Genomic DNA, 27,875 nt, shown 5'->3' with positions numbered 1-27,875 from the left:
ACAATGTTTCCCCAGGGAAATGCAACTCATGAGTCATGTCTTGTCCAAACTATTCAATGCCGCACAATATTCAGCAGTACAAAACAAACCAGAAAAGCCCTTTAATCTGGCACTCACATCCCACTAGAAAATGGCATCTTAGAATGGTGTAGTCAGAAGGGAATCTTCCACCAGGAAACAAATCTTCATACATCTTCTTTGTAAAAAAAAATAAAAATTAAAAAATCCTCCAGGGGATAATAAAGATTCTGGGCACAGACAAAGCCAGACTCCGCGCACAGCTAATTAAGGGGCAAATTTAGCTTTCAGATCCATAATCTCAATTCTTGAGCTTTCCAGTTCCCTCCAAGTGAGCAATTAGTTCTTTCCTGAACAAGATCCATCACATTTGACTCAGATGTGGGGCAGAAGGTCCCCTTTCCTCCTGGGGGCTGGGCTTCATCAGCTGCAGCACCTGGGTGAATCCACTGACATCATTTGGAAATGTGCAGCTGTGATGCTTCTGTGAATGAATGTGTTTTCTTAAGTGCCACTGCCGCCATTTTCTGTGGATCTCCTGTTGGACCTAAACAAAACATTATGGGGTCAACATGCAAATAAGAAGAACACATATTTTGATTTTTAGTACATTACAATCTATGGGAAACTCACCTCTCCATTAAGAAAACAGTAAAGCACAGCCACAGCAAAGCCCTGAAAACAAAAGAGGCCCGTGTCAGTCATGAGATATACAACTAGAAGTGGCAGGTTGGCACTCCAGAATAAATATAGAAGCAAGAAAAAGCTCATGTAGACCTTCCAGGCACGCAGTGTGCTGCCAGATGTGAAGAAAAGACAGAGTGACTTACAGAGCAATCTAAACCAGGGCCAGAGAAGAGTGGTCTGTCTACTACTGCATCCCAAGGTGTGATGGCCTGGAATTCGGATTCAGATGCTGAACCTGAAGAATCCCAGCCTGCACAGAATCCCCTGCCTCCAGAACCAGCTGAGCCAGGGTTGTGGCATGAGCCTGAAGGGTCCTCACCTGTGCTGGATCCTCAGGTGCAGGCACCAGCTGAGTCTGCTCTGGCTCCTGAGGCGATGGAGGACCCATTGCCAGTAGGTGCTCCACTCTCAGCCCTGTCAGAGGAAGCTGGGGTTGCCTCTGGGTCCAGTAACCCTCCAGCCTCTCCTGAGCTGCAGAGGCTCAGGGCAGAGAGGCGGAAGGAACTAAGTTCCCACAGGAGGAGTGCTCGCCTCCAGGCCAGGAGAAGCGAGTCACCTGAGGATCGGGGCCACCCTATGCCTCGGGGCAGATAAAAGCCAGTCAGTCCCAGTCCCAAGTTGCGGGAGCAATGTTGGTGGTTGTCAGTTCCTGCCTTGAACCCTGCCCTACACCCAGCTTCAACTTTTACAGACTGCCTTCATATTGCTTCATCGACCACGGACTGGACTTGGACCTTGCCTCTTGTTTAACCCCCACGACCAGCACACAAGTCCTGCCACCTCAAACTAGCCTGGGGTGAGAGGTGCAGTGGGGAGGGGGGGAATCACACACACATAGCCCCCCCCCAGAGGGCTCGGCCCCCTGAAGCTGGTGCCCCTGGACAGGGCAGAAGGTGGTGGTGGGATTTCTACCATATCACTCCCACGAGCTCCAGGATTAGAAAGCTGGAGCAGCTTTGGAACCAGTGATCCATGGTCAGCTCTGCTCTATCCCTACCCCATAACACCCCATTTCGGGGGCCCATGCTGGTTAACCACCTGTGCGAACGCTGCCATGCATAGCGTCTCAAGTGCTATGCTTTCTGCTACCACAGCAAGTAGCAGCAGAAGTGATGGTCCCTGTCACCTGTGCCATATGTTAAGCCCCTCCAGTGGCAAAGATCCATGGGTTAGGATTGGATTGTTACACTAGGAGAAATGATATACTTTGCTGGACCAACTGGATATTTTAGTAGTTGCAGTGTTTTCAAACTCGTGCAGGTCTTTCTTGCAACAAGGGCATTCTGAGAAGAAAGTGAGGCATGGGGCAAGATGGAACAGGTCCTTGTTACAAAGAGGGTCCTGCAAGGTGCCATGAGAAATACTGGATCTCTGGGGTTTTGGTCTAATCAGAAACCCAATGCAGAGGAGGGCTACATCATGCCCAACCTGAATGTGTATTTCATTCCTTGTGCCATTAAAAAAAAGAGAGAAAGACTGTTAACTACCTTTGTCCTTGTGGGAGGACTTTATTCCTAAAGCAGGCATGGCTAAACCCGTTTGGGTTAGAGACTCACCTGCCTTCTCCCAATTTATGAAGTGCCCAAGACCCAACAATTATGTTGGTGAAAGGTGGGGGAGAATCGACAGTACTGGGATGGGCATAGACCAACACCCTGTTAGGGATAAAGAAATGTTCCCTCCCCAGTCATCTAATCAACCACTTGACCAGTGGAAAGAAGGTAATAACCTGTCCTCCTCAGTTGATCTGCCCAGGTCTGGGAGGAGGGGGCTGTGTGCCAATGTCTGTGTCTGCTTGTGTTTGTTTGCGCTCTCTCTGTGTATGTAAAAGTATGCATGAGAGAGAGTGGTGCAACCATATTCACCACTGGCATGCAACCTACAAAAGATTTGCCAAGTGTTAATGTGGCACCTGGGCCAAAAAAAAAAAAAAAGCATTAGCCAATAAGCCCTGGGCACCCCTGTCCTAGTTACCTAAGAATTCCAGTTACCTCTTTGCATCCTGTTTGCTCTAGACACCCGGGGGCCTGGAAAACATTAAGGAGGTTTGCCAACACAGCCTGTTTTGATTGCAAAAGATGGGTGGGGCTTCTTTCGTCTGAAGATGATGAAGACCTTCCAAGGAACAGATTACCTGGAAAGATCCAATGGCTTTTTCAAACAGAGCTTGAATCTCCATGGTGCCGTTCGTGGTATCAAAAGGGAAGAAAGCAAATATGATGTAATGGACTCCAAAGAGAGGGATGAGGATGAGTGTGGATTTAGCGAGTCTCCTAGGAGTAAAGACAGAGATAACAGAACAAAACAGAAATGAAGAAACGGCCTAAAGAGGGTGAACTTCATATTGATCTCAGTTTGTAGGCAGAACTATCCCCTCCAGAAGAAAATGCAATGGGAAGTTTCAGGGGCAGTGCAGGCCTGCCTTTAAAGATCAGCAATATCACTAGCGCCAGACAACAGGTCACAGGGTCTAGGTCCCAGAAGTTCCTGCAGCTTCTGTTTTTTTACATATTGGCAGCAGGCACCATGGACATCCTCCATGAATCTATCTAAGCCCCCTAAGTTAGTGGCTATCATCGTCGCATCTTCTTGAAGTGAATTCCATAGTTTAAACTCTGTGCTGTGTGAAGAAGTGCTTCATTTTCTCTCTCCTGAATCGCCTACCTCTTCAGTTTCACGGGATGGCCCTTAACCGAAGTACAGTGGTATCTCAGAAGTCAAACGGAATCTGTTCCAGAAGTCTGTTTGACTTCCAAAACATTCAGAAACCAAGGTGCAGCTTCCGATTGGCTGCAGGAAGATCCTGCAGCCAATTGGAAACAGCAGAAGCCTCATCGCACGTTCAGTTTCCAAAGAACGTCCGCAAACTAGAACACTCACTTCTGGGTTTGCAGCATTCGGGAGCCAAAACAGACGAGTACCAAGGCATTCAACTACCAAGGTATGACTGTATTACAAGAGAGGGAATGGGGATTTTCTCCATCAGCTTTCATCACACTACGCTCAGGGCTTTGCATCCAGATTTGTGCTCTGTTGCTGCTACTATAGATGGGAATAAGATCTTTCCAAAAGAAGCACAAGCAGACCTGGAGGCATTTTATTGGGGTGGGTGTCCTTGAGGCAGCTAATCAGACAAGTTTATCTGGGTGATACATATCTTGGCATATATTTGCAGGCAAACAGGTAAAACATCTGTGCGCAGGTATCTCTTGCTGTTGTACTTATGTGTGAGGCTGAGGGGTTTTTTGTTTTTTGTTTTAAGCTGTCTTACTTGTATTGACTGGAATCCTTGTTCCTTCCATCTGGCCATCTAAGTTTGCTCATTAGAATCCTCACAATATTAACAAACAAAACGAAATTGATCTGCAAAGAGAATGAAAAGCTGGCATTGACATTCACATATTTGAAAGACACGCATCAAATTTGCTCTCTTCAGTTCGATCTTCATCTCAGAAATCGGCTGTGAAATGGACTTATAGCAATAGCATGAATTTGTTTATTACGGTCACAGACAAATAACATTTGGTACAAAAATAGAAGAGGCATTGTAATTCAGACTTACAACAATAGAAACTACCACAGGGCCTTGAATGAGCCACCGGGCATATGTAAGATGAGTATCCCAGCATCTGTAAGATAGCAAAATTCATTCATTATGCTTTTCAGGTCAACAAATGCCAGCGAGCATCATGTTAGCAATATTTGTCTTCAAAGGCAAAATATCGCAAGGCAACATGCCCAGCAGATAGGAGCTGGCATCCATCCTGGCCTTTCAAATTATACCGGATGGATAAAACTATTAGAATACTCAAGTGTGCAGAAAACAAGCAGGAAAAGCAGAATAATACATTTGCATTTTACTGTGAGTCATGATTCAGAGGAGCTCAACAAATTGGCAATGCCCTAGTCGCCATCCTTTTTCAACTTGATGCCCTTCTTCGCCACTCCCATCAGCCCCGTCCAGCCTTGCCAATGGTCACAGCATGATGGGAGTTGTAGTCCAAAGCCCCCCCAGGATCAGGAAGTGTACCCTGGTCTAGGGGTGGGGAGGAGCTGGATCCATCTAGACCTTGATCACCCTCAACCTGGTAAGGGAAGTCCCAATAGTGTCAGATGATCCATTTTTGCCTGTGCATTTTGAAATCAAACTGTGCAGGCAAAGACACAACACTATGCATGCAAGCCCTGAGGATCAGCTGATTGTCTGGGCTTGCATAGCCCTGTGGTGACTGCAGGCAGCCTTTCTGCCCAGCTGCTCCTTTACCTGCCACACAGCTAACCTCACATAGGATATCAGATGTGCAGCAGGAGGATACTGCTGGGCCAAAACAGGCTTGTGGTTCTGGAAGGCCCCAGGCTAAGTAAGAAGTCCAGGGCTGAGGTGAGGGCTGGCTGAGGACAGACTGAGGTTAATAGAGTCTCATAGAGCAGCCTCTACAGCTTCACCTGGCTCTCACTATAACCAGGACTACTTTTCTTGAAAAAGAGGGACTGTGATCACCTCCCTTATTCCCTTAGAATGGCAATGGCGCCCGCCTGAGAGGTGCTGGAATGGAGTTCTGGCAAGTTCTGGCTGGGGGAAAAAGCCTTGACTATAACACAGGTATATATGGCTGCTGGCCTGAAAGATTTTTACTTCTGATACCGTATTCCAATCCCAGTCAAACGTCAAAGTCCAGAGGCCTCACAGCAATGCAGCTGAGTCAGCTTCTTATCCTTTGACTTGAGGTTCCGAAAACACTTCCTTGTTTTTCAAGATAATATTGTGTTTTCGTTTAGCGCGGTCTTTGCAACGAGAAAACAACAGCACTTCACAAACAACCCAACTCCCCCTGCTGGATGGGAAATGATCATAATCAAATTAACGCATATGCAACAATACGTTTTTTAAAAAATAAGTGTTTAAGGTTCCACAATAATCTGTGTTGTTTTTGATGCAACAGGCGAAGAACAGCTGCCCTTCTGGAATTTATTATCACAATAACTGCAGATACAGCTGCTTCCCTTCTTGCCATTTTAATACAGAGAGCTCCTAACAGTGAGAGTCTTTCATAAATGCCCTGCTGCTGCTGCTGCTGCTGCTGCTGCTGCTGCTGTTGTGATGTGATGTTCAGATTAAAACTCTGCCTATTTTCTTTTATTGATAATAATAAAAGTATGAGTTCTAGATGACAAATGAAGGCTACAAGTGGTTCTTGGAACAGAACAAAAGACATAAACATGGTTTGAAACCAGATTAACTGGCCTGAGTTCCCCAGCATAGAATGATGGGGATTGCTTGAGACAATATATGTCTGGGCAGTGGGAGATGGCAAAGAGAAAAGAACGGATTCTGTTTTCACAAGGAAGCTGCAGATTTTTTTATACTGGCCAGGCACTTGTATAATGGGATACAGTACACACTATTTTTAGGAGTGGTTTGATCAGTATTAATTGCAACTGAACTGCTACTGTTATTCTCTTCTTGTCTCAGTGTTTCAAAATATTGCAAGAAAATAGGATTGCAGCCATTTGAAACCAGCTGTCAAAGGTTCTGTGGGCACACAGCTGAGGCAACACTAATAAATACAGAGCATGGAAAGATGTAATGGAAACACAACTTACCCAACATTTTCATGTAATAGTCTGGCCGTGACCCATGCAATTGCAAAGAAAGTTGGAGTGCCTGCAGTAAAGAAAAAAAGAGGAACCCACCCATCAACCCTTAAGGCTTTTCCATACTTCCTCTTCTCCCACTCCTTTTGCCCACAGCAAAAACCGCTCTTTAGAGCTCACTTGGAGCAAATAGCAGTTCAGGTGTTTTGCGGATTGCCCTTTGTTCCAATTTAGAGCTAGAGACTAAGCGGAAGTGTGGGAAAGCCCTTAATCATACAACGCACAGGAAATCATAGCACTGTAGAGTTGGAAGGGACCCTGAGGATTATCTGGCCTGTAAAGCAGGAATAAGCAGCTATCCCATCACCAGCTAAATGAATATTTTGACGCCAATCTGTGCCAATCAATTTGAAGCAAAATGGGAACAACCACAAACCAAAGAGAAGTTCCCCTGATACAGTGGTACCTTGAGTTAAGAACTTAATTCGTTCTGGAGGTCTGTTCTTAACCTGAAACTGTTCTTAACCTGAAGCACCACTTTAGCTAATGGGGCCTCCTGCTGCCACTGCACTGCCACTGCACAATTTCTGTTCTCATCCTGAAGCAAAGTTCTTAACCCGAGGTAATATTTCTGGGTTAGCGGAGTCTGGAACCTGAAGCGTATGTAACCTGAAGCGTATGTAACCCGAGGTACCACTGTATACCCAGGGAATATGAAGCTATACACAAGCACATCATGTTTCAGTTCATTTGTCCCCAACTCAAAAGGGAGCAACAACAAAAAAGAGCCTGGCTGCTGAGGACTATGCATGCATATTATTGGCTTCTTTGAAATGTTTTTGTTACCTCAGCTGTGTAAGCAATACATTCTGCCCCTGCAAACCCTGCTCCATCACACACCTCAAAGTTGTGCAAAGGATAGCGAGAGACAGAAAGAAAGCGGCGAGTGGGGAGGCAAGAAGAGAAATAGAGGGAGGGGAAACATCAAAAGAAGCAATGTAGCAAAGAGGACGAAAGAAAGAGGAATAAAGCAGGGAGCAAGAGCAGGGAATGAAGAAGAGGAAGCCAGAGGCTGTGTACACAACCACACGTTTAAAGGACGTGACTTCCCCCAAAGGATTCTGGGAGCAGGAGCTTGTTAAGAGGAATTGTAGCTACAGCTCCCAGGATTCTTTGCAGGAAGCCTTGTGCTTTAAAGTTGTGGTGCCAGAGATGGAGTGAGACAGGAAGTGAGAGACACACGAAATGAGGGTAAGCAAAGAAAAGTGAGGAAGGCAAGGGAAGCGGAGCAAGGACTGAAATGGAGTCACTGGGGGATAATACTGTGCAGCATTCTGTTGCAGCTCCCCCACTGGTGTCAACTGGTACTTACCCCATCCCAGAACCACAAACCACCAGAAGAACTTTCTTTCGGAGAAGAAAGACATCACCAGCAAGGTATGAAGATAAAGCCCTTCCACAAGAAGCCAGCTGTAGTTAGCCATGATACAGAAGTTAATGAAGACCATGATAATCTTACATCGACCCTGAGGAAAGAGGAACAGAAGCTAAACAGCATGTGTTTTGTCTCCCTTCCCTAGGCATTTCACAGTCCTGCTCCCGAGCTTCACCTGTGTAAAAGTCGGGTTGTGGTTGTTACAATTACTACACTCTTTTTTGTCGTTCTCACTGTAGATTTTGAGTGATACACAACTAAATCACACACAGAATAGACCTGAGGGAATCAATGGAAGTTGTTTAAATCAATGGGTCTGTTCTGAGTATGATATCATGGGATATAAGTCGCTGTTACCCATGTATTTTATTTATTGGTTTGGATTGTTTTATTTCTACCACTAGCATCCATGTTTAAATGTATGCTGTATTCTTTTTTTAAAAAAAATGTTGTAAAAGATTCAAAATGTTATCTTTTAAAATCAACAAGTCTGCAACAAATTATTATTGTTCAAGTCCTGAACAGTTTTGCCATTTTCAAACCTACTGCCAATCACAGAGGTTCACATTCACTCCCTTGTGAAATCTTTATAAGAGCTGATTAATGCACTTCAATTAATTTCCTCGTAAAGTGTCATGATGCCACACGACACGTTATGCAAATTGTGTTTAAACACGTTTTGCTCTTTGGTTTCTTTGGCCTTGTGATTATTTCATTCATTTAGTTTGAACATCCACCCCTTGTGGTTGTGGTATTCATAAAACCAAAGAACAACTCAATATATAAACAATATATTATTTATGTTCAGACCATACATACAAAATCAAACAGATGAACAGCACACTCCTTAGCATTTTTTACTCATACGTAAATCCTCAGTTTTCAATGGGTCTGCACCAGGGAAGTTCACATTAGCTTGCACCTCAAGTCTGCCATTTTCCCTGACAAAATGGCTCACAGGGATGGAAAGGGAATTTAATTCTCAGGCACCTTTCTTCAACCTGTGATGAGCTGGATGGTAGGCCATATTTATAGGCTTCTTCCTTACCATGTGTAACTCACAGTAGATGGTATCGTCAGTGTCTTCAGACAGGACAGGATCTCTGATGAAGTTTGCCAAAGCTCGCAAAATGAACGATGCAAAGAGCTGCATGTGGATGCAATTTCTCGTACAGCGAAGCCGTCTGTGGCCCAAAGAGAAAAGTATCAAGAAGGTTTCTAAACAAGGAACTGCTTGGGTTTTTTATCAGACATATGAACAGATCTTACACCATCTAAAGCAGAATCAGAATATTGATCCATCAAACCCATCTGCTCATGGGTGTAGTCAGGATTTGGGAAGGGAGGCAGAACTGACATGATTGGTCAGTTAGTTAAGTATTTCTATGGTTTTACTTGATCTAGAAGGGAGGAGCTACCCCCTTGCCCCCCTTGGCTATGCCCATGCATCTGCTCTGACAGGAAACTGCTTCTCCAAGATCTCAGTCTTGCCACTTGAAGTCACTGAGGATTGAATATAGGGCAAAGTGTGGTACCACTCAGCAATGGTCATTCAAATCAACAGGAACCTCATCAGTACTCTGCAACCATCCAATACCATTGCCTGATCTGATAGCATCGTGAAGCAAAACTGACGTATCGATGGTAAAACTGAGAACTCTTGGACTGAAGATCATCTTTCCCACAACACTAGGCTGAGGAACTAGTGACCCTCTGGATGTTTCCGGACTAGACCTCCCTGACTCTTAGCCATGCTGGCTGGGGCTGATGGGAGCTGGAGTCCATAGCATCTTGACAACTGTGGGTTCCACCCCTGCTTTAATAGAAAGACAAAATAACTAATAAAAGGGGGGATGCAGTCACTGCTTCTTTGCCAGGCTTCGTCAGATCCACCTGAAAAACCTATCCAATGAGCAGGATATCCACCTAACATACAGATCATCTTCCCAAATCCACAGCTTAAGTTTTAAAACTTAAGTTTTTTCTTCTACCCACTTGAATATACACTTCTGCCTGTTGACGTTTGAACGGAATGTACACTTCCCCACTGTTACTGTGCAAAACAGGAAGCCCTTTCAGAATGAATATCTGACGAAAGATCAATGGAACGGCTTTTGAAATAACACTTTATTTCACTATTCATTTGGGGGTTGGTTTTTTCCACAGATTAACCAGGAAGTAGAAACAAATATTTTAAAAGGAATGAATAATTCTTCTTCACCTGAAAGAACCCAGAATGCCCAAGGCAATTGTCAGCGCCACTAGAGAAGCGCTGGTTCCGATGGTGTACACAATCTCCAACTTCCTCAGGTAAGACACCTGTCAAGAAACATCCAGGTACACTCAGTCCCGGCAGAGATGTGAATGTGTACGAAACCCACTTGTCTCAAAAAGAGTGACAACATGTCTTTTTCCAGAACATGCTGTCCCATCATTTGTTCTAAAAGCACTACCATGAACTAATTTGGTTTTGCCTGCAATCAGAGTGATTAGAAAACACTGCCCCAGATAGAATTAGGCCAGATTTAAAATTTAGAGACACAAAAACCCCACAGAGGGTTGTAAGTGGTTGACAACATATTTAAATTGTTTTACCATTGTCTACAAGTACAGTATTAGTGTACCATAAATCAATGGCCTGGCAGTAGGCTTTGCTTCCATGTCAACTGCGCTTGTGTATAACTAGTCCCAACTGAGCTTCAGTCACTTAAAACAGACTGCTGTCCTATAACAAATTTTTGAAGGGAGAAAGGCTCTGTTTGTATTATGACTGAATAATACTATGTTTTGTCACCAGGTGGGGCTATTTGCAACACCTTTTCCTACTCTGCTCTTTAGTGCTGTGTTTCAAACCTGAGTAAGCCACTGGCGGAAGATAAACGCATAGGATGAAGGCAGATATCTAAAAGTGTGGTATAGGTGGCTTGAGCGCACTTTTTCCGCTGCAGAACGAAAACATATGTATTTACGATATTTCTATATCCCACCTTTCTATGCCAATCTAAAAACAAGTACAATAAAAGTACAGCCTAAAAACAAAACAAACTATGAAGCAAAGTCAACAACAGCTAAAATCAAACAAGCAGCAGTTTTAAAAGCACAACAGAAGACAGAGCCATGGAACTGGATTCTCCTCCTCTCCTCTGGCTCCAGTTTTTGAATATCAGCAGGAACCTCATCCAGAGTTATCAGGAAATGATGCAGATTCAAAAGAGTCTGGTGAGAGGATATCCTAATGGGTTTTCCACCTGTGGCTTAGTAGGTCAATCTAAACAAGCAGAAATACCCAGGAATACAGGGAATGTGTGCTCAAACCACTTCCACCCCACTTCTGATGCTTCCCGATGACCTGCCCGTTGAGCATTCATCCTGGTTTGTTTGATGACATTGCTTTAGGGCGAATGTCATCCCACATTGCCCAGTGAATTTCTCCTTCACTTTCCTTATCACAAAAGGTCATGTTTGGGGAAGCAGGTTTATTGTGAAAGACCTTCCAATCAACTATAATTGCCCAACCTGAATTTTCAGTATTGAATTCCACCCCCAAACAGCAACTGTTTGAAAGTGCCCATAGGATACTGTACTGATTATTTGTACTTACCCTACGCTGCCATGCAACTATAGGAGCATTAATCTCTTCCACATTTAAACCACAAGCAATATAGGGTCTTGGATATTTTTCTGACCAGCCATCCTTGGTGCAGTTACGATATATAAACCCTTGGTTTGCAAAGACAGAAACAAAATAAGTCATACAGTTAGTAGTTGCAATTAGCACTGGTGAAAGCTACTATTATACAGTATATACACATTCAAGACCACATGGTGGAGTCTGGAAGTTTTTGCTTCCTTTTTAGATTACCTGCAGCTTGCTGTGATGTCAGAACCCGGGCAAATTGTGGTTCATCTTAACTATGGTTTGCTGAAACAAGCCAATTTCAAACTGTAGTTTATAAAGCTGGCTTGTTTCAGCAAAGCATTTTCAAGATTAGCCATTAGTAGAGCAGAAAATTGTTTACTGTTCTTAAACCATGGACAAAAATAGCTATATTCATTATGTTCCAAAGAGATGCATTAATCCTGTTATGTTTAAGAGCAATTAAGTGACTCTGTCTGAACACAGACATTCCTGCTTCTGTCTCTGTTTTACTTTTTTGTTCTACAAGGAACAAAGTTCATTGTTGGCACCATAAAAATAAATGGTTCCCAAGAATGAAAACATCATTTCAGGATTGCAAGTGCGGAGATATATCACACAACTGGTTGCACTTACGCTGTGGCTGTTATGGCATGCTGTGAACCATAAAGCACTAGCATCAGTCACCTATAGTATAGTACGGTAAATGGTATGCAGTTAAATCCCAAGTATATTAACTGGAAGTAAGTCTCACTATGTTCAATGAGACTGGCTCCTTTCTAAGTACCGTATACTTAGGCTTCAAGTTGTTTAAAATGTAACTGATTGATCAAGGCCAAGTTGAGTCGATCACCTTGGGCAGCAGGATCCACTGGGGCAGCATATCTGGCCTCCAAGGAACACAACACATATAGATTTTTATTCCTTCCTGGTTTCTGATACACAGCTTCTCATACTCTTCCTGCTTCTTCCCTGACAGATAGGTTGGCGTGTCATTTTGTGGTTCACGTCCGGTACCAAAATGTCTTGTGGCAACGCCATGATTGATCAATATGTATTTAAAGGTTTTCTTATCACCCTTCATCATTAAAGCAATAAAGCCCAGAGCAAGCATAACAAATCAAAACAGCCAAGAGCTGAGTTGTTTCAATTTTATCAGCTCCCTCTAGCGGCTGAGTTTTCCATCTGCAGGCAGCTGGTGGGAGAGACTGTCCGTCTTCCCTGACCTGGTCCTTCCAGCTGCTCTGGAACTAACAACTTCCATCCGCCTCAGCCCCAGCCAGCGGGGTTGAGAGAGTTGTAGCCCAAAGCAGCTTTGCAGTGTTCCCAGCGATCAGGCGACAAGCTGCCCCGTTGTCCCTTTTCCAGACCCTCTCAAGCAGGCTGTTAAGGTGCTGAATCATAACACCTGAATTGGGAGAGGTTGTGCAGTCCTTAGATGCAGTGGTGAAGTGGACGAGGAAGAACCAGAAGAGCTCGAATCCTGGCAAGACAGGGGTTCTGTGGCTAAGTGATTCCTGTCACCTCTACAGTTCCATGCTCTGGGGAGCAGCTGCAGCAACAGAGGACCACTCTTCCTCTGCCAGTTTATGTAACTTCCTCTGACGGACTGCATACCCACAGCTGGAGACTGTGCTTGCATGGAATCTTCCTCTGCTCATCCCTTTTCAATTCCCTCCTGGTTCTGGGAAACAGGAGAGGGTGGGGAAGCAGATGGGCCCTTCCCTTGCCTGACCTGCCTCTTCCTCCTCTCCTTCCAACCCATCTGGTGCTCCACCAGCCTCCACCTGCCTCTGATTATTGCCTCCTGGCTGATACAGGTCCCCACAAACATTTGCCCCCCTCTCCCGAGTCAGACTCCACCCGCCCCCTGCCCAGATACACACTTGCCAGTCCCAGAAAGGGTCTTCTGGATCCAGCATTGTCAATGGAGGCTCAGGTAACCTTGGTGACTAGAAGCACCTTTCTGCAGCTGCAACTGGTACAACTGCTACAACTGTTCCTGCACCAGGAAAACGTAGCCACAGTAGTTCGTGCATTGGTTACTTCAAGACTGGGCTACTGCAATGCACTCTATGTGGGGCTTCCCTTGAGCTTGATCCAGAAGCTGCAGTTAATGCAGAATGGTGCAACGTGATGCTGACAGGAGTGAATCCTTGTCTGCATATAACACCTGTGCTCAGAGATCTGCACTGGTTGCCAATTTGCTGCTGGGTCAAGTTCAAGGTGTTACTATTAGAATATAAAGCCCTTAAGAGACAGTTTACCTTACCCTAGATATGTCCACTCAACTGCTGCAATCTGCAGAACTGGCACTGCAAAGGTGCCACATAACACCCATTTGTAGCAAATCAGTATTTTAGGGTGGCAGCTCCCACTATTTAGAACTCCCCATCCATTAACATCAGGCAGGCACCTTCAATTGACTGTACTCTTTTCGGTGCCTGCTAAAAACATTCTTTTCCTAGAGAAGATTACCCAAATATGCAGAATGTTTACATGGGTTTTAATGTTTTTAGCTTATCACTGATCTTAATCACCATCCAAAGCAACCCTTCACTGTGGCTCCATGAAAACACCACAGAACAAATACATCAGGCAGGAGCCGTCTTTCCTTGTTTATATTATGCTTCGTTTTTATTCCCATGGACCAGAAGGGGAAATTACCACTTCTATCTGTGTGTTTATAGATCCATATCTATATCTATATGAACAAGCAGTTTCCTCAGAGGCACTCTGCGGGCAGCCCATTATTTTTCTCATTTTGCAGATAGGAAGCCTAAAAAGTTTCATTGTTGGGATCTGAGCCCTGATCTTGGTCCAAATTCTCTCCATGTGTGGCACAAGAACATGAGAAGATGATTCAGGCTACAGATCCAGCTGAATCACCATCCTGCTGCACACAGTGGCTAACCAGGTGCCTCTGGGAACCCTACAAGCAGAAGATGAAGGCAATAGCCTTTGTTCCCATTCTGGCTCCCCAGCAGCTGGTGTTCAGTGCCATACTGCCTATCAATACAGAGATTATGTATACAACCACCACAACCAGTTGCCCATGATAGATGGTGGATTCGTCCAGGAATGACATTTTAAAAAATCCAAATAGGTTGTGCCACTTGTCAAATTCTGCTTGACGTCACAGAAAGAAAAGGCCAACATAACATTTACAGAATTCACACTCTGGTCCGAATGGGATCCTGAGAGGAATTTACTGTTCACCTTCTTGCCTGGGGCGAACAGCAATTGCCCCACAGGGGAATAGGCAAGGAGCAAATGCAGAAACCTGCTCTGCCTCCTGATGCCAATCAGCTTATGGGACATCCAGCAACATCAATTAAGCCGAGCCCCAGAAGGGCTCTTGGTCTGTGACGTTTCTACCTCTTTCTTTTTTTCCTTTGTGATCCTTGGATGAAGGGTGGTATATAAATTTAATTAATAATAGTAATAATAACTCTGTGCAAGGCTAAGATAGCAGCATCAGACATTTCTAGAAGCAGCTCCTAGATTCTAGGTAAGATTCTACTTTCCCTAGAAAAACAGTACATGACAAACCATATTCTAGCCTGTGTTACAGAGGACTCAGCCTTTAATCCTTGACAGGGTACAAGGAAAGCCTGGCATCAGACAGTGCCTATGGAAGTGTTATGTTTTAAGTTTTACCTGTTTTCCCAGTTACCATTTGGAAGGCTTTGGGGCAAGGAACGCTAACTGTTTGCCCAATGGAAGAAGACAGCCAGCAGGTTATATTATCCCACATTCCAAGGCATCTGTCTAGGAGTCAAGAACAACAACAAAAGTTACATACCTCACGCCATCCAGACGAAGAAGAGGAATTACCACATTCTGACCCCCAGGCCTGAGGTTCCTCAACCCTGCTTTAAGTACATTTCTATGCCTCATTTTCCATTTGTTACACCTATAGTGGAGATGATCAGTATCTTATCTTCTGGGAAAGCTTGTGGCTTCTCTAGGGCTGTCACAAATTGTGATGGAAACTCAAAGTTTAAAACTCCCAGATTTGTGCAGGCATTAGCAATCATTTTTCTCTCTTTCACACACACACACACACACCCCACTTCTGTCCAGAGCAGCTTTTCCTCTATTGAGGTTCCCTGCTTCTGATGGATTAGCTGGAAAATCAGTTTGGCTAATTCTCTGAGCAAACTCCAGAATTTTGGCCATCAGTGCTTGAGATGATGTGGATGGGCTAGATGGCAGCTCTACTCACTGCAAACTAATCTGAGCAGCCCACTTGGCATAATCTAGGCACTGCAGGTGCTACAAGGAAGGGAAAAACCTACCATGTATCACGCAGCAATGCCTGATGTATGGCAACGCTTTGTATCATTCCCTCTGCTGCCACCACCACCACCACCCGACACTACAAGTGTTTTCCAGCTGGGGCAAAAATACAAAGGGCTCCTTTTATTTATTCTGCATCTTCACATGCTCATACTTTGTTTTAGACTACTTGGGTCTGCTTCATGTAGAGCCCAGACACCACGGGAATTGGCAGCCTACAGGCATCCATTAACTAAGCCAAGTGGGCACTAATCAGGCAGTTCCAGGAGCATTTGAGAAGGAAACTGTGATGAGTGTGCTGGGAAAAGGGAGGAGAAGTGATCTTGTTCAATTGTATATTATTGTGCCCCATATACATATCTTCTGAAGTAGGCATTTGTCATTCCTAACAGAGGACCCCCGTGATGCCAATGGCATATAGAGATAAAGCGTAGTTGGGGGGGGGGCAGAAAGATGACAGACAGGGCCATTAATGTCAAAGGTTCCCACAGACCCACTGGATGGCTATCACCAGACTTCACCTCACTGATAAACAGGAAGGGCAAGGACACTGTTGTTTATTTAAGAAATGACTATATTAATAAAACGCCATTAATCAAGACCAGGAGGAAACAGATCAATACTATCTTTCAACCAGCCATTGTTCTGAAATCTCTTTCCCAGAAGTCAACCATTCTCTATCCCACCTGAAACATGCACACCCACATTCACTCACCCAGGTCTCTGTGGACACCACAGTAGGGGGAAATATTTTAGTCTAGCTACTAAATACAATATAGTGGTACCTCAGGTTAAGCACTTAATTCGTTCTGGAGGTCCGTTCTTAACCTGAAACTGTTCTTAACCTGAAGCAACACTTTAGCTAATGGGGCCTCTTGCTGCCGCCGCGCCACCAGAGCACGATTTCTGTTCTCATCCTGAAGCAAAGTTCTTAACCTGAAGCACTATTTCTGGGTTAACAGAGTCTGTAACCTGAAGTGTATGTAACCTGAAGCGTATGTAACCTGAGGTACCACTGTACTCTCTGAGCACACTAGATTTGATTCCATGCAACACTGAAATTTTTGAAACTGGAGCTTCCTTTTTCAAACATTATACAAGAAGCACAAAAGCAGGATGTGAGCGAAACGAGGCTGAAATTAGTCTAGTTTTCTATCAAAAGTGATGACGACAAAAAGAAACAGCTGCTTCTTAATTCCAGAATCCTTGATGCGTATCCTGGTATCTCTAATGACTGGGACTTTCCTAGCCTGCAATCTCTGTTTTGGAAATGAGTCCCACAAGTGAACCCATGGCTACAACATCAGCCTAATTTTTCCTTACGCGTGCACGCACACACACACACACACACACACACACACACACACAGTTTTACCTGAACTCCGGAGTGATTCATTTCCAGTTGTCGCATTCACTTCTTCCTTGGAGAGGACCAAGCTGCAGAGTTGTTCTTCTGTTGTCATAATTTTCATGATTTCACATGATGAAATAAAGGCTCTGACCTGCTAGTTGAGAAAGCATTTGCTCTTTTATTGGTCAGTAGCCAAACACACATCCTACAAAACATCCACATAAAGGTTTATGGGCAAGTTACAGCTATAGAAATAGATGGATTCCTAAGAGTGCAGCATGTTAAAATTCGAGAATGCCCTTTGAAGTTTTGCCTACCCTTCTGAGCTCATTTTGAACTCACTAGGGCAGGAGTGGGGAACCTCGGGTCTGGGGATCAAATGCAGCCCCTCCAGGTCTCTGGCTCTGGTCCTTGGGGCTCTCCCAAGCCACTGATTTCAGTGAAAGCAGCTGAACTACACCAGTTCCATGTTGACAAAAAAAGTCTATGTCATCAGGGTTAGATTGCAAAGGGCTTAAGTCAGCTTCTTTCACTGAAAATATATGTTCATGAATTAGAGGGAGTTTATACAAAAGCCACCCCAGATTAGCTCTACACGATCTGCAGCAGGTATAGCCGAAAGCACACTGGGGCTTTGTCCTATAACAGCGGGATATCCTTGTTTCCCCTTAGCACATATTTGATTTGCACTGCTTTGAGCAAATTCCATGCCATCTGCACATTTATCTTATGCTTTTAATCTAATGTACATTGTAAACTTGCATTAACACATCGGGTTACGATACCAAGGTAACCCAGCCAGTTCTTGAAAATGTGTCAGCAGGATTTGTTGGTCTGCTGCTCCTTCGACTGCCTTTCAAAAAAAATAAAAATAAAAATAATCTTTCAAATGAATGAACCCTTGCTATTTGCCATTCAAAAAATATTAGAACATGCCCAAGAAAGATGTTAGATTGTTTCTGAATGCCACAACTGCTGCTAGAATTTTGTTGGCCAAAAATTGGAAATTACAAGAAGTACCAACAATGGAGGAATGGCAGATGAAGATGATGGAATTTTCGGAGCTAGCCGACCTGACCGGAAGAGTCTGTGACCAGGAGGAGGAGGAGTACCCAGGAGGATTGGAAGAAATTTAAAGACTATTTAGCTAAATATGCTAAGATAGAAATACTTGCAGGTACCAGATTGGCCTAGGATTTAAATAAGTGATGCTATAGAATAATATGTTTAAAGTAAAGATGAACAGAAAGAAAGATGTTAATTGAGTAAGTAAATTAGATGTGAAAATAGTTTTGGAAAACTGTTACAATGATATACATTGAAAATCAGCCTGGGGGGGTCGAGGAAGTCACCCAACAATGTAAAGAAAAATGGAATTATTATACTTTAGATTTATGTTTGTTTGTTAGTTTATATATATATGGAAAATCAATTAAAAAAATTGGGAAAAAAATATCGGAACGGGATAACTATGCACATAAAAAAGAGAGAGAAGAAGAGGGGAAATCCCTCACAGCTGGCAGCGGAAAAGGCAACCTAGACAGGAACAGCCCTGCTGAAATTCAGGATAACAAATGTGTGGAATTTCCATTCCCCCACCCCCCACCCCGCTCTTTTCTTTTGTTCTTTTCTGCACACAGCAAATCAAAATGGAGAAAGTCCATTTCAGTCTTAACAAAAGCCAGTCCTGCTCAGCTATAGCAACCATTCCAAAACTGGCCAGTGTTAACTGCAGACAGCATACATTTCATCGATGTTAGAAAGGTCTCCAGTTAGCAGTGACAGACACAGGAAAGCAACAGGTAAACAGATTAAATGCTACAAACCAGGCTACTGCTCTTATTGGGGTTTCATTTGAGCCTTGGCCCATAAAGAAGGGCTGGAAGTTGACTAAATACATTGAAATAGATTATTTGTATGCATTTTGGTCAGCTCATTTCTTAAGTTTGCATAAATATGCCTATAGGTTGAACATATCACCTCCTGGTTAGGAATGTAGCCTAAATTTATTATTTATTTAAAAAAAAAAAGATTTACAACCTGCCTGACTGTAATCTGTACAGTTTTAAACCATAAGATGTTCAGATGGCCTGGACTGGTCCCTATGGCAAGTGCCAAAGAGGCTGTCGCACTCAGGGGGCAGTTTGAAGGGGTGGGATATAGAGGTGGCACACATAGTCCTGGGGTTTATTTTCTTGCGTTTTTAAGGGCTTCTTTCTTTTCTTTGGCTGGTCATTTGAGCAATGACAGGAGGAGGGGAGATCCTCTCTTATCTGTCAGTCACTCAGCATGGAAATCATAATATTTATCCTAACTTATTTGTGACAGTACTTGACTCAAGGCGAAGGAAACACAGGAGGGAAGGTGTCCCTTTGCTTCACATTCCAGAGAAGCCTGACAAAGAGCAGGGGTGTAATCTAAAAACACACAAATTTGCAATTGCCTAAAACTAGGATAGGGAGGGTAGGGTTCAAACTTTGCACAATCACACCTAGAAGGAAGGTGTACTCTTGGGCCCTCACTAGGAAAAGGAAGCAAAACGGTGGGGATGGTTGGCCTGCTCATCCACAACCATGGCTCATGACATTGGGCAGGGGTAGGCAAACTAAGGCCTGGGGGCCAGATGCGGCCCAAACGCCTTCTCAATCCGGCCCGCGGACGGTCCAGGAATCAGCATGTTTTTACATGAGTAGAATATGTCCTTTTAATGCATCTCTGGGTTATATGTGGGGCTTAGGAATTCGTTCATTTTTTTCTCCCAAAATATAGTCCAGCCCATCACATGGTCTGAGGGACGGTGGACCGGCCCATGGCTGAAAAAGGTTGCTGACCCCTGACATTGGGCCTTAATTATTTGAACTATTACTCATCGTGAACCATGTCACTTGGCTAGGAAAGCTGAACTGACAGCCACATTCTCAACTGTCTTGACAACTAGCCTTGCATTTTAGAAGAGGGAGCTTTCTGGAAGACAGCAAGTACAAAAAAGGCTTCCTTTCTGTCTGCAGACATAGAATAGAGCTTGGAACCATCTTTGGTGGAAAAATGCCTCAGCAGGGTAGATAGAGCATGTTAATTCCCTCACAGCCACCTGTGTGTCGCTAGAAAGCCCTGTTACATGCTTTGAGAACTATGTGTCCAAGTTCTGAAATGGCAAATAAACCAGAATACACACACACACACACACACACACCAAGCTATGACTTAAAATAGTCTGATCGCTCTGTTTTGTTTCCAAACCAGATGAGTTCCAATGAGAGAGGGGGATTTTTACCTTGCCTTGTTGGATATAAACATGTCAGAAAATGTAAGCATATGCGTATTTTGGTCAGCTAGGATAGCTCAGTCGGTGGAGCATGAGATTCTTAATCTCAGGATCATGGCTTTGAGCCCCATGTTGGGCAAAATATTCCTGCATTGCAGGGGGTTGCACTAGATGACCCTTATGGTCCCTTCCAATTCTACAATTCTATTATTCCAGCGTAATGGGTTCGGATGTTATTCAGCTTGAGTCTGCCATTCTAAATAACAAGGGGGTGCTTTTAAAAGTAGCTCAAGCAACATGACTGAAAAAGGTAAGGGCACAGCTCTCCTGCAGGCAGCCAGGATTCCTTTATGGTCGTATAAAAAAGGGTTAGCTAAGATAGCTCAGTGTTGGAAATGTGAGAAGGACAATGCTTTCGTGAAACATATGTTTGTACAGTGTTCTATAGTTATTAAGTTTTGGGAGAAGGTGCTGGACTGTGTAGCTATGACTGCAGAAAAAGTTAAATCTTTCAGTGGCGAATATTCTATTGAACTATTTACCCACTGTATGGAAATTAAAAACAGGACAACAAAAATGGATCCTGCACGCCCTAATGGTGGCCAAGAGCTTGATATTGAAGAACTGGAAAAGTAAAGATATGATACCCTTTAATCAATGGGTTGGCGATGTGACATCACTCGCAACCTATGCACGGACTGCTTATAGGCGCAGACTCTGTTTCAATAAATATGATAACATTTGGAATGAGTTTATACAGAATGCAGTGGGCTATTAACATTTACCTAAAAGTATTAGGATAATAAGACTATAAGGGAGTATCTTCTTTTCCATTTGTGTGTTTGTTTATCACTTTTAGATATATTTTTATTGTTCTTTTTCTCCCCCTCACTTTTCCTTTTTTCTGTATCACTTTATGTTTTATTGAAGTATTTTCAATTAAAACAAATATTTTTATTTTTTTAAAGTTATAGAGAGTAAGTGAGGCACAGCTGATGTTCTGTAGTGGATAAGCCTGTAAGACATATGTCAAGAAGTCCTGTTTCAAATCTTGTTTCAGCAATGAATTCCCTCAGGGAAGCCACTGTCTTTTAGGATGCTTTCACATTACCACCCAGCTGTGCATAGCAGCTTGGCTTCAATTGTGTCAGATTTGATTCTGTCTGTGTACACACCAGGGGGCTTTCTCGTGTCTTTACTCCATGCAAATGTGTTCACAGCTACTTGTGTGATGTGAAACAGCACATCAAAGTTGTGTAACAAAGTACAGGATGGATATGGATTTCGCACAGCATTCTATGAACACAGATTAGAAACCCAACACTGGAAATGCAGCGAGAGCACTGTAAATGGGAGGGTTAAAAAGGTAAAGGTACCCCTGCCCGTACGGGCCAGTCTTGACAGACTCTAGGGTTGTGCGCTCATCTCACTCTAGAGGCCGGGAGCCAGCGCTGTCCGCAGACACTTCCGGGTCACATGGACAGCGTGACGAAGCTGCTCCGGCGAACCGGCACCAGAGCAGCACACGGAACACCGTTTACCTTCCCGCTAGAAAGCGGTACCTATTTATCTACTTGCACTTAATTGTGCTTTCAAACTGCTAGGTGGGCAGGAGCTGGGACCGAACGACGGGAGCTCACCCTGCCGCGGGGATTCGAACCACCGACCATGCGATCGGCAAGTCCTAGGCGCTGAGGTTTTACCCACAGCGCCACCCGCGTCCCCTAATGGGAGGGTTAATGTATCCTTAATCTCAGCCCCCCTCCCTGTATCTGCAGCAGTAAGAACTGCTGAGGTAATATATGTGAAACACTTTGAACACTGAATTGTTAGACCTCTAGGATGTATGTGGCCGTGGTGTGTGCACACCAGAAGAGAGATTTGAGTGGAATCACTCATTCAGTGCACCTATTATCCCAAGCAGCATGGCTAATCCATGCTCAGTCATGTGCCAATTTCCCATAATTCTGCAGATGGGGGGGGGGAACATAGGCTCTGCATAGGTTGTTTTTATCTCAGGAAATCGGTGCCAAATAGCTACTTCTTTTTACATCATATTTAAAACAAATGTAAGACGTTATAATCACATAAGTCAAAGGCAACCTGTGGGAGTCATTCCTTCCTATTGTGACAACAGATCTAGCTATGGTTTTAAGCTAAGCAACTTAATTGGCGGAAATTTGTGTGCAAATATGAAAATCTGGTTATACAGGTCAAATAATACCCTTGTTTCCAAACTAATAGTCTGATACACTGTTGTACTTTGAGCAATAATTTTACACGATCCTTAAATAATATTGGATACTGTACCACATTTTTTAAATATTTGAAATGGATTGATTAAAAAAAGTTTAATTACAAACTCTATATATTTTAAATTTTGTTTTTGGGTTTTTTTAAATGTTTTGCTAGTCTCCACATGACATTTATTCCTCTAGCCCCAACTGAACAACATTGCATTATGGAAACAAACAAGCAAGAAATAAAATTTTGAACAGGTGTATGTCAACAAAGCTATTTATTTCTCATATAATTTAGTATATCAGTTACAATCAATAACGATTATATAAAACATAAGCAAATATGCTTTTAACCAGCAGCTGTCTCAATATGGTTTATGAAGATAAAGAAAGCAGCTGTCATAAAACTTACGTTTATAGACTGAACAAATTGGGAGACTATCCATTCAGCTAATACCGTCTGCATATGCACAGCACTTAAACATTCTAATCCTCATAGCACACAGAAACTATTTGAGGACAAGACTGTGCTACGTGGTCTGAAAAGTTTACTTTTCCACTGAGCACACCTTTAGGGAAAGAAACTTTTCCCAAGGAAAATCTCATGTATTCCTAAATTGAAGCTGCCAGTGTGAATATGCTCCCCTAAAATAACTAAACTCTAATCTTTCTTCTAAAGCACACTTTTCCTATCCTCTCACTGCTGTGCTGATGCATCAGAATGTTTTGTATGAGACATACAAGTTTTTAGGGAGTTTCATGTCCTCTCCTTGGGGAATGAAGCTCAGAATTTTTCCAGCTTTATCCCACAGTGCTTTGTTTATTCAATAAGAAAAATGCCTTGGTGTTCAGTAGGGCTTACTCTCGCAGAATCGTATGTATATATATAGGATCATAGCCTTAGTGCATCAACCAGGCTCTCACAAATTTCTCCCCCTTTCCCTTTTCAGTGGATGGGCTCTTGTGTGCGTTTGCAGCAAAACAATAATACAAGGCTCTTTGGTTACTTACAGTTAGTGTCGAAGAGGAAAGGATTATTATTACAATGGTCCACATGTTCAGCTGTTGTCTGTCTCTTTCATCTCCCAGGTGCAGGATCAGAAGTCATTTCAATGGGCAATCCTCAGCAGGTTCTCTCAGTCTGTTTCCGTGGGTTCCTGAGCTCGCCTCATCTTTCGCCACTGCTGTTGCTTCTGTTACTGAGTCCCAGGAGGGCTCTTGGTGCTTCTTTGAAGCAGGATCCTTGACACACACCTTGCACTGCAGGCAACTCCGCAGTCCATGTCCCAGATATCTTCGTCACCCGTGCCCCCTTTCATTACTCATTGTTATCGCTGCACTTGAGCAAGGAAAGGTCAATCTTTTATGTTCCCACGGTAAGGGCAGCAAGAAAAGTTCTGGCACAGATGTCACAGGAGCCAAGGGGGGGGGGGAGAGAATTTAATATCCTGGAGACTGGAAGGAAGCAGGTGAGCACACAGAAAAAAACTCTAGTGGGATGGGGTGGGGGGAGAGCTTTGCACAATGGGATTCAAGCTGACCAAAACGGCTCTGCTAATGTCTGCCTGGAATGATGACCGGAGAGCACAAAGGAAAACTGATGGAGAGAGACTAACTTCAATGGAAATGAAAGCTCCACTCCTGCGGAGCTTTAGTAGGAGCAAGCTTCAGTGGGTGGGTATATGGAATATGATTCATTGTTCACACACACGTGGGTAGGGATGCAAGTACTCCCTGGAAGCTACATATGGCAACAACTATATTGATCTAGTGTAAAAAGTAGGGCAACAGCTGCCACAGGTGCAGCCCATGCCTAATCACATTTATTCAAGACTTACACATCTAAGTAATGGTGCACAAAACTGCATCCTTGTATTATTGACTTTTGGGGGGAGGGCAGAGTTATAACCTGGTAAAAACATTTCAGAGCCCTCGACCAAAATCAAACATATACAGATTATGCATTTCATGCCTCCGACTCTTGAACACACATGCTTATTATCAAGTGTGAAATTTGACTACAGATCTGAGTCCCCGATCTTGTCGTGTCTTACTGCTGGCTTGCACTGATTATATTTGGTACAGCGGTACCTCGGGTTACATATGCTTCAGGTTACATATCTTCAGGTTACAGACTCCACTAACCCAGAAATAGTAACTCAGGTTAAGAACTTTGCTTCAGGATGAGAACAGAAATCGTGCTCTGGCGGCGCGGCAGCAGCAGGAGGCCCCATTAGCTAAAGTGGTGCTTCAGGTTAAGAACAGTTTCAGGTTAAGAACAGACCTCCGGAACGAATTAAGTACTTAGCCCGAGATACCACTGTATATGTCATATCCTTTTTTTTAATTGCAAGCAGGATTGCTGTCCAAGTAGCCCATTTAAAAAAGGCTAGCTATGTCCAGGAAGGGGATATTGCACTCTAGAATGTTTTACCTGCCTGCATTTCTGATATTTGATCTGCCACAAAATGTTAATTACTGTGCAGCAATACAACAAATGCAAAAGAAAAAAAAAGGAAAGGCTGATGTAGAATTAAATTAGAAGCATTATTTTTCTTATAATGCTACAAGACCATATTAAATATACTTTGGGCTAATATTATCAACATCTGTAGGTACTGAGATGATTTGCTCCCTCAGATATTCTAAAGAATCCAGAACTACAGTACATTAGTAAACTGCAGAACTACTGTTGTCCAGCAATTTCCCTGTCTGGCCAGCCCAAAACATTTTGATGTGTCACGCAAAGGACAAGATGGTGATTTCCATCACCCCGATTCCATATTGAAAAGCTAACCAATCTGGCAGTTGGACTAATTTAAACAGGACAGCATTCTTTACTGCACCTCAGGGCAGCAGACTAGCTTAAAAGGCACAGGGCAAGCTGTCTGGCTCACACAACACTCTGCATGCCTTAGCAGATGAGGCAGCTGCCCAGTTCTGCCCAATGGAAGAGCTAGCCCTGTAAAATCCCTGTTGTCCCCCCCAACTTTTAAAAGGCCTGGTTTGTGGCAATTCTTCTGCCTTGCACAACACAACTGGTGCATGAAAGTTTCACATACGTGTTGGCGAAGTACCTTTCTTCCATCTGGTGCAGAGGAACGGTTCATGAGACTGCTAGTGATGTGGTCAATGACGCTTCACCTTTCTGCAATGTTTGCCCTGCATTTAACAAAAGAATCTAACAAGAGCCCCCTGGACTGGGCCAATGGCCTATCTAGTCCAGCCTCCTCTTCTCACAGTGGCCAACCAGGGGCCTAAATAGGAAGCACACTTAAGCCAGACCTGAATACAAGACCATTCTCTCCTGCTGACCCCAAGCCATGAAGCCCTTTGGAAAATTCCAGAGATCAGGTATTTGAGAGAAGGAACAGGACAACAGATTCCGTCTCCATTGGCAGAATTTTAACCTGCTTTGCCTGCTTGTATCTTCACCATTACAATGTCCTGCTGCAACACAGTTCCTTTCCTGTTACCTTTCATTGCCCTTTTTTTTAACTTTCTCATTTGTGTTTCATTTTTGAATTAGACAGGTAGTCTACTAACAAAATAATGAGACTTTTGTTTGCTTGGGAATGCTATGGCTGGTTATTAAGCACCAGCCATGTCCCCTTGGCAAAGGCAAGGATGCATCATAATAGTCAGAAGTGTTTCTGTTATAAGGTGGCATATGAGGCAGCAGTTCCACCTTCAGGTTGTAAGGTCATCGTCAGGGAGCAAGGCGCCTTCCTCTTGCTTGTTTTGAACTTCCAGGTCATGCATATAACACAGGGCCAGATTTAGGTTTGATGAGGCCCTGAGCTACTGAAGGTAATGGAGCCCTTTATATGTCCAGCTGTCCTTTGTCAACAACAAATTGTCACTGTTTTTTTGTGTTGATTACTTACATCATAGGAGCCTACACCACACAAAACACTGTTGCTGCATGTAGATTTTATTCTATTTGTTTTTTATCTTAAATTTTGGAAATGTACATCCAGGTTTTTCCCCCCTGTAATTTTTTTTTGGAGGGCCCCCAAGAGAGTGGGGCCCTATGCTATAATTTGTTTACCTTATACAGTATGTAAATCTGGCATTGATATAACATGCAGCTAAGGAACTGCTTATTATATCACAGTTACATGTAGAAGCAAGGTGGGGGACTGTTGCACATAACTTTTAAAGGTGCGTGCTTGTTTTCTTCTAGTGCAGTGGTTTTGCAAACCTTATGCCTTCAATGAATGCTTTTTACATCAGTCAGACCCTGAGGGTCTGCTGTGGATCTGCTGCATGTTGCAAAGGATTCTGGGGCCAGCTGGGCCCTTCATCAACTGAACAACCTCTTATATATCAGGGAAAGGTTGCAAACGGAAATCGCGATTGATGGGCAAGCTGTATTACATGGAAAAATCCCTACAATTCTTACCAATAATCAGAGAAGCTCCGACAAGCTTCCAGGGTCCCTGGAGCTACAATACTTGCAATAATTAAAGCCTAAAATAGGGGTTGGGGGGAATATAATCTGACCAACCCTGGAAACCCCTGTTTTGCCTTCTAATCCTAGGTGTGCAGATGCTGGCAGCTGATATGCCTGGAAGCATCAAAAGCTACCATATGCCAAGTCAGACAATTGATCTATCTAGTTCTGTACTGTCCAAGAGTTAGATTCTGGAATTGGTTTTGAATCGCAGAGGCAACCCTGGAATATAAGGAATGAATACTACTATTACACATAACTGCTGCGGCTGAGCATGAACCTGGCCTTTCACCTCTGACGGATGAAGGGCCACAGCTCATTGGGACAGCATCTGCTTTGCACGCAGGAAGACGCAGGTTCAATCCCCAGCACCTCCAGGTCGGATAGGGAAAAGACTTCTGCCCCAAACCCCAGAGAGCGGCTGCTAGTCAGTTCAAATTAAGCCCGGTAAATAAAGCCACTAACATGCTGGAAGGCAATTTATAGATAACAGTAAGTGTACTGCTAAAAACATACCCAAAAAAACCCATTAAAAGCAATTAGCCATGGAAAGAATTAATCTATTGAAACCATACCAATAATTACAATGGAAACAACGCACGACACCAGCCCTTTCATTAAAAGCAGCTTCCAAAAGTACAAGCGCCGGAGGAGAAACCCATGTCTTTCCCATCATCCCTTCCAAACTCACTTCACTAACCTGCTCCAACTAATGGTACAGCCCCCTCTGTCTTGAAAACCCTTTCCGAGGTAGCAAGCACGAGGTTTTTGTTTGTTTGTAAGGAACTTAAAGCTACAGCTTGAAGCATTAACCCGTGGGGAAGATAGAAAAGCCTTCTGCTGCCTGGCGGGCTTCCCTTCCACGCTTCCCCGCTCCCCCCGTCCGAGA

General features: G+C 43.7%; 1 protein-coding gene across 5 annotated transcripts; it reads right to left on the bottom strand.

Moving 5' to 3' along the window:
* Positions 1-89: 89 nt before the first annotated feature.
* On the bottom strand, positions 90-27,858 carry SCTR (secretin receptor). 5 transcript variants are annotated; one of them, XM_081873065.1, is made up of 14 exons: positions 27,678-27,858; positions 23,542-23,927; positions 17,050-17,179; positions 15,033-15,143; positions 11,337-11,455; positions 9,957-10,054; positions 8,784-8,919; positions 7,673-7,826; positions 6,310-6,370; positions 4,268-4,334; positions 3,977-4,068; positions 2,840-2,978; positions 652-693; positions 90-565 (listed from the first exon to the last, which is right to left on the bottom strand). In XM_081873065.1, exons 2-14 carry the CDS (start codon positions 23,584-23,586, stop codon positions 383-385), a joined length of 1,377 nt encoding a protein of 458 aa, XP_081729191.1. In that variant the 5' UTR covers positions 23,587-23,927; positions 27,678-27,858; the 3' UTR covers positions 90-382. The 5 variants fall into 5 exon arrangements, with proteins under 5 accessions (XP_081729191.1, XP_081729194.1, XP_081729193.1 ...); XM_081873068.1 differs by lacking the exon at positions 27,678-27,858 and adding an exon at positions 20,938-21,007 and having other exon boundaries at positions 15,033-15,288; positions 23,542-24,605; XM_081873067.1 differs by lacking the exon at positions 27,678-27,858 and adding an exon at positions 20,938-21,007 and having other exon boundaries at positions 23,542-24,605.
* Between the last annotated feature and the right edge of the window lie 17 nt (positions 27,859-27,875).

Source organism: Podarcis erhardii (genome assembly GCF_964252035.2).
Source record: "Podarcis erhardii genome assembly, chromosome: 1".
In the NCBI taxonomy this organism is placed as follows: domain Eukaryota; kingdom Metazoa; phylum Chordata; class Lepidosauria; order Squamata; family Lacertidae; genus Podarcis; species Podarcis erhardii.
The sequence above is the reverse complement of the archived record's forward strand: the minus strand, read 5'-3'. Positions and strand labels throughout refer to the sequence as shown.

Coding starts and splice junctions, on each gene's coding strand:
- SCTR (XM_081873065.1), bottom strand. CDS start 23,586: ATGTGGACCATTGTAATAATAATCCTTTCCTCTTCGACACTAACT. Junction 6,371..7,672: donor GTTTGTGGTTCTGGGATGGG/GTAAGTACCAGT, acceptor TCTTTACTGCAG/GCACTCCAACTTTCTTTGCA. Junction 4,069..4,267: donor CTGTGGTAGTTTCTATTGTT/GTAAGTCTGAAT, acceptor TTCTCTTTGCAG/ATCAATTTCGTTTTGTTTGT.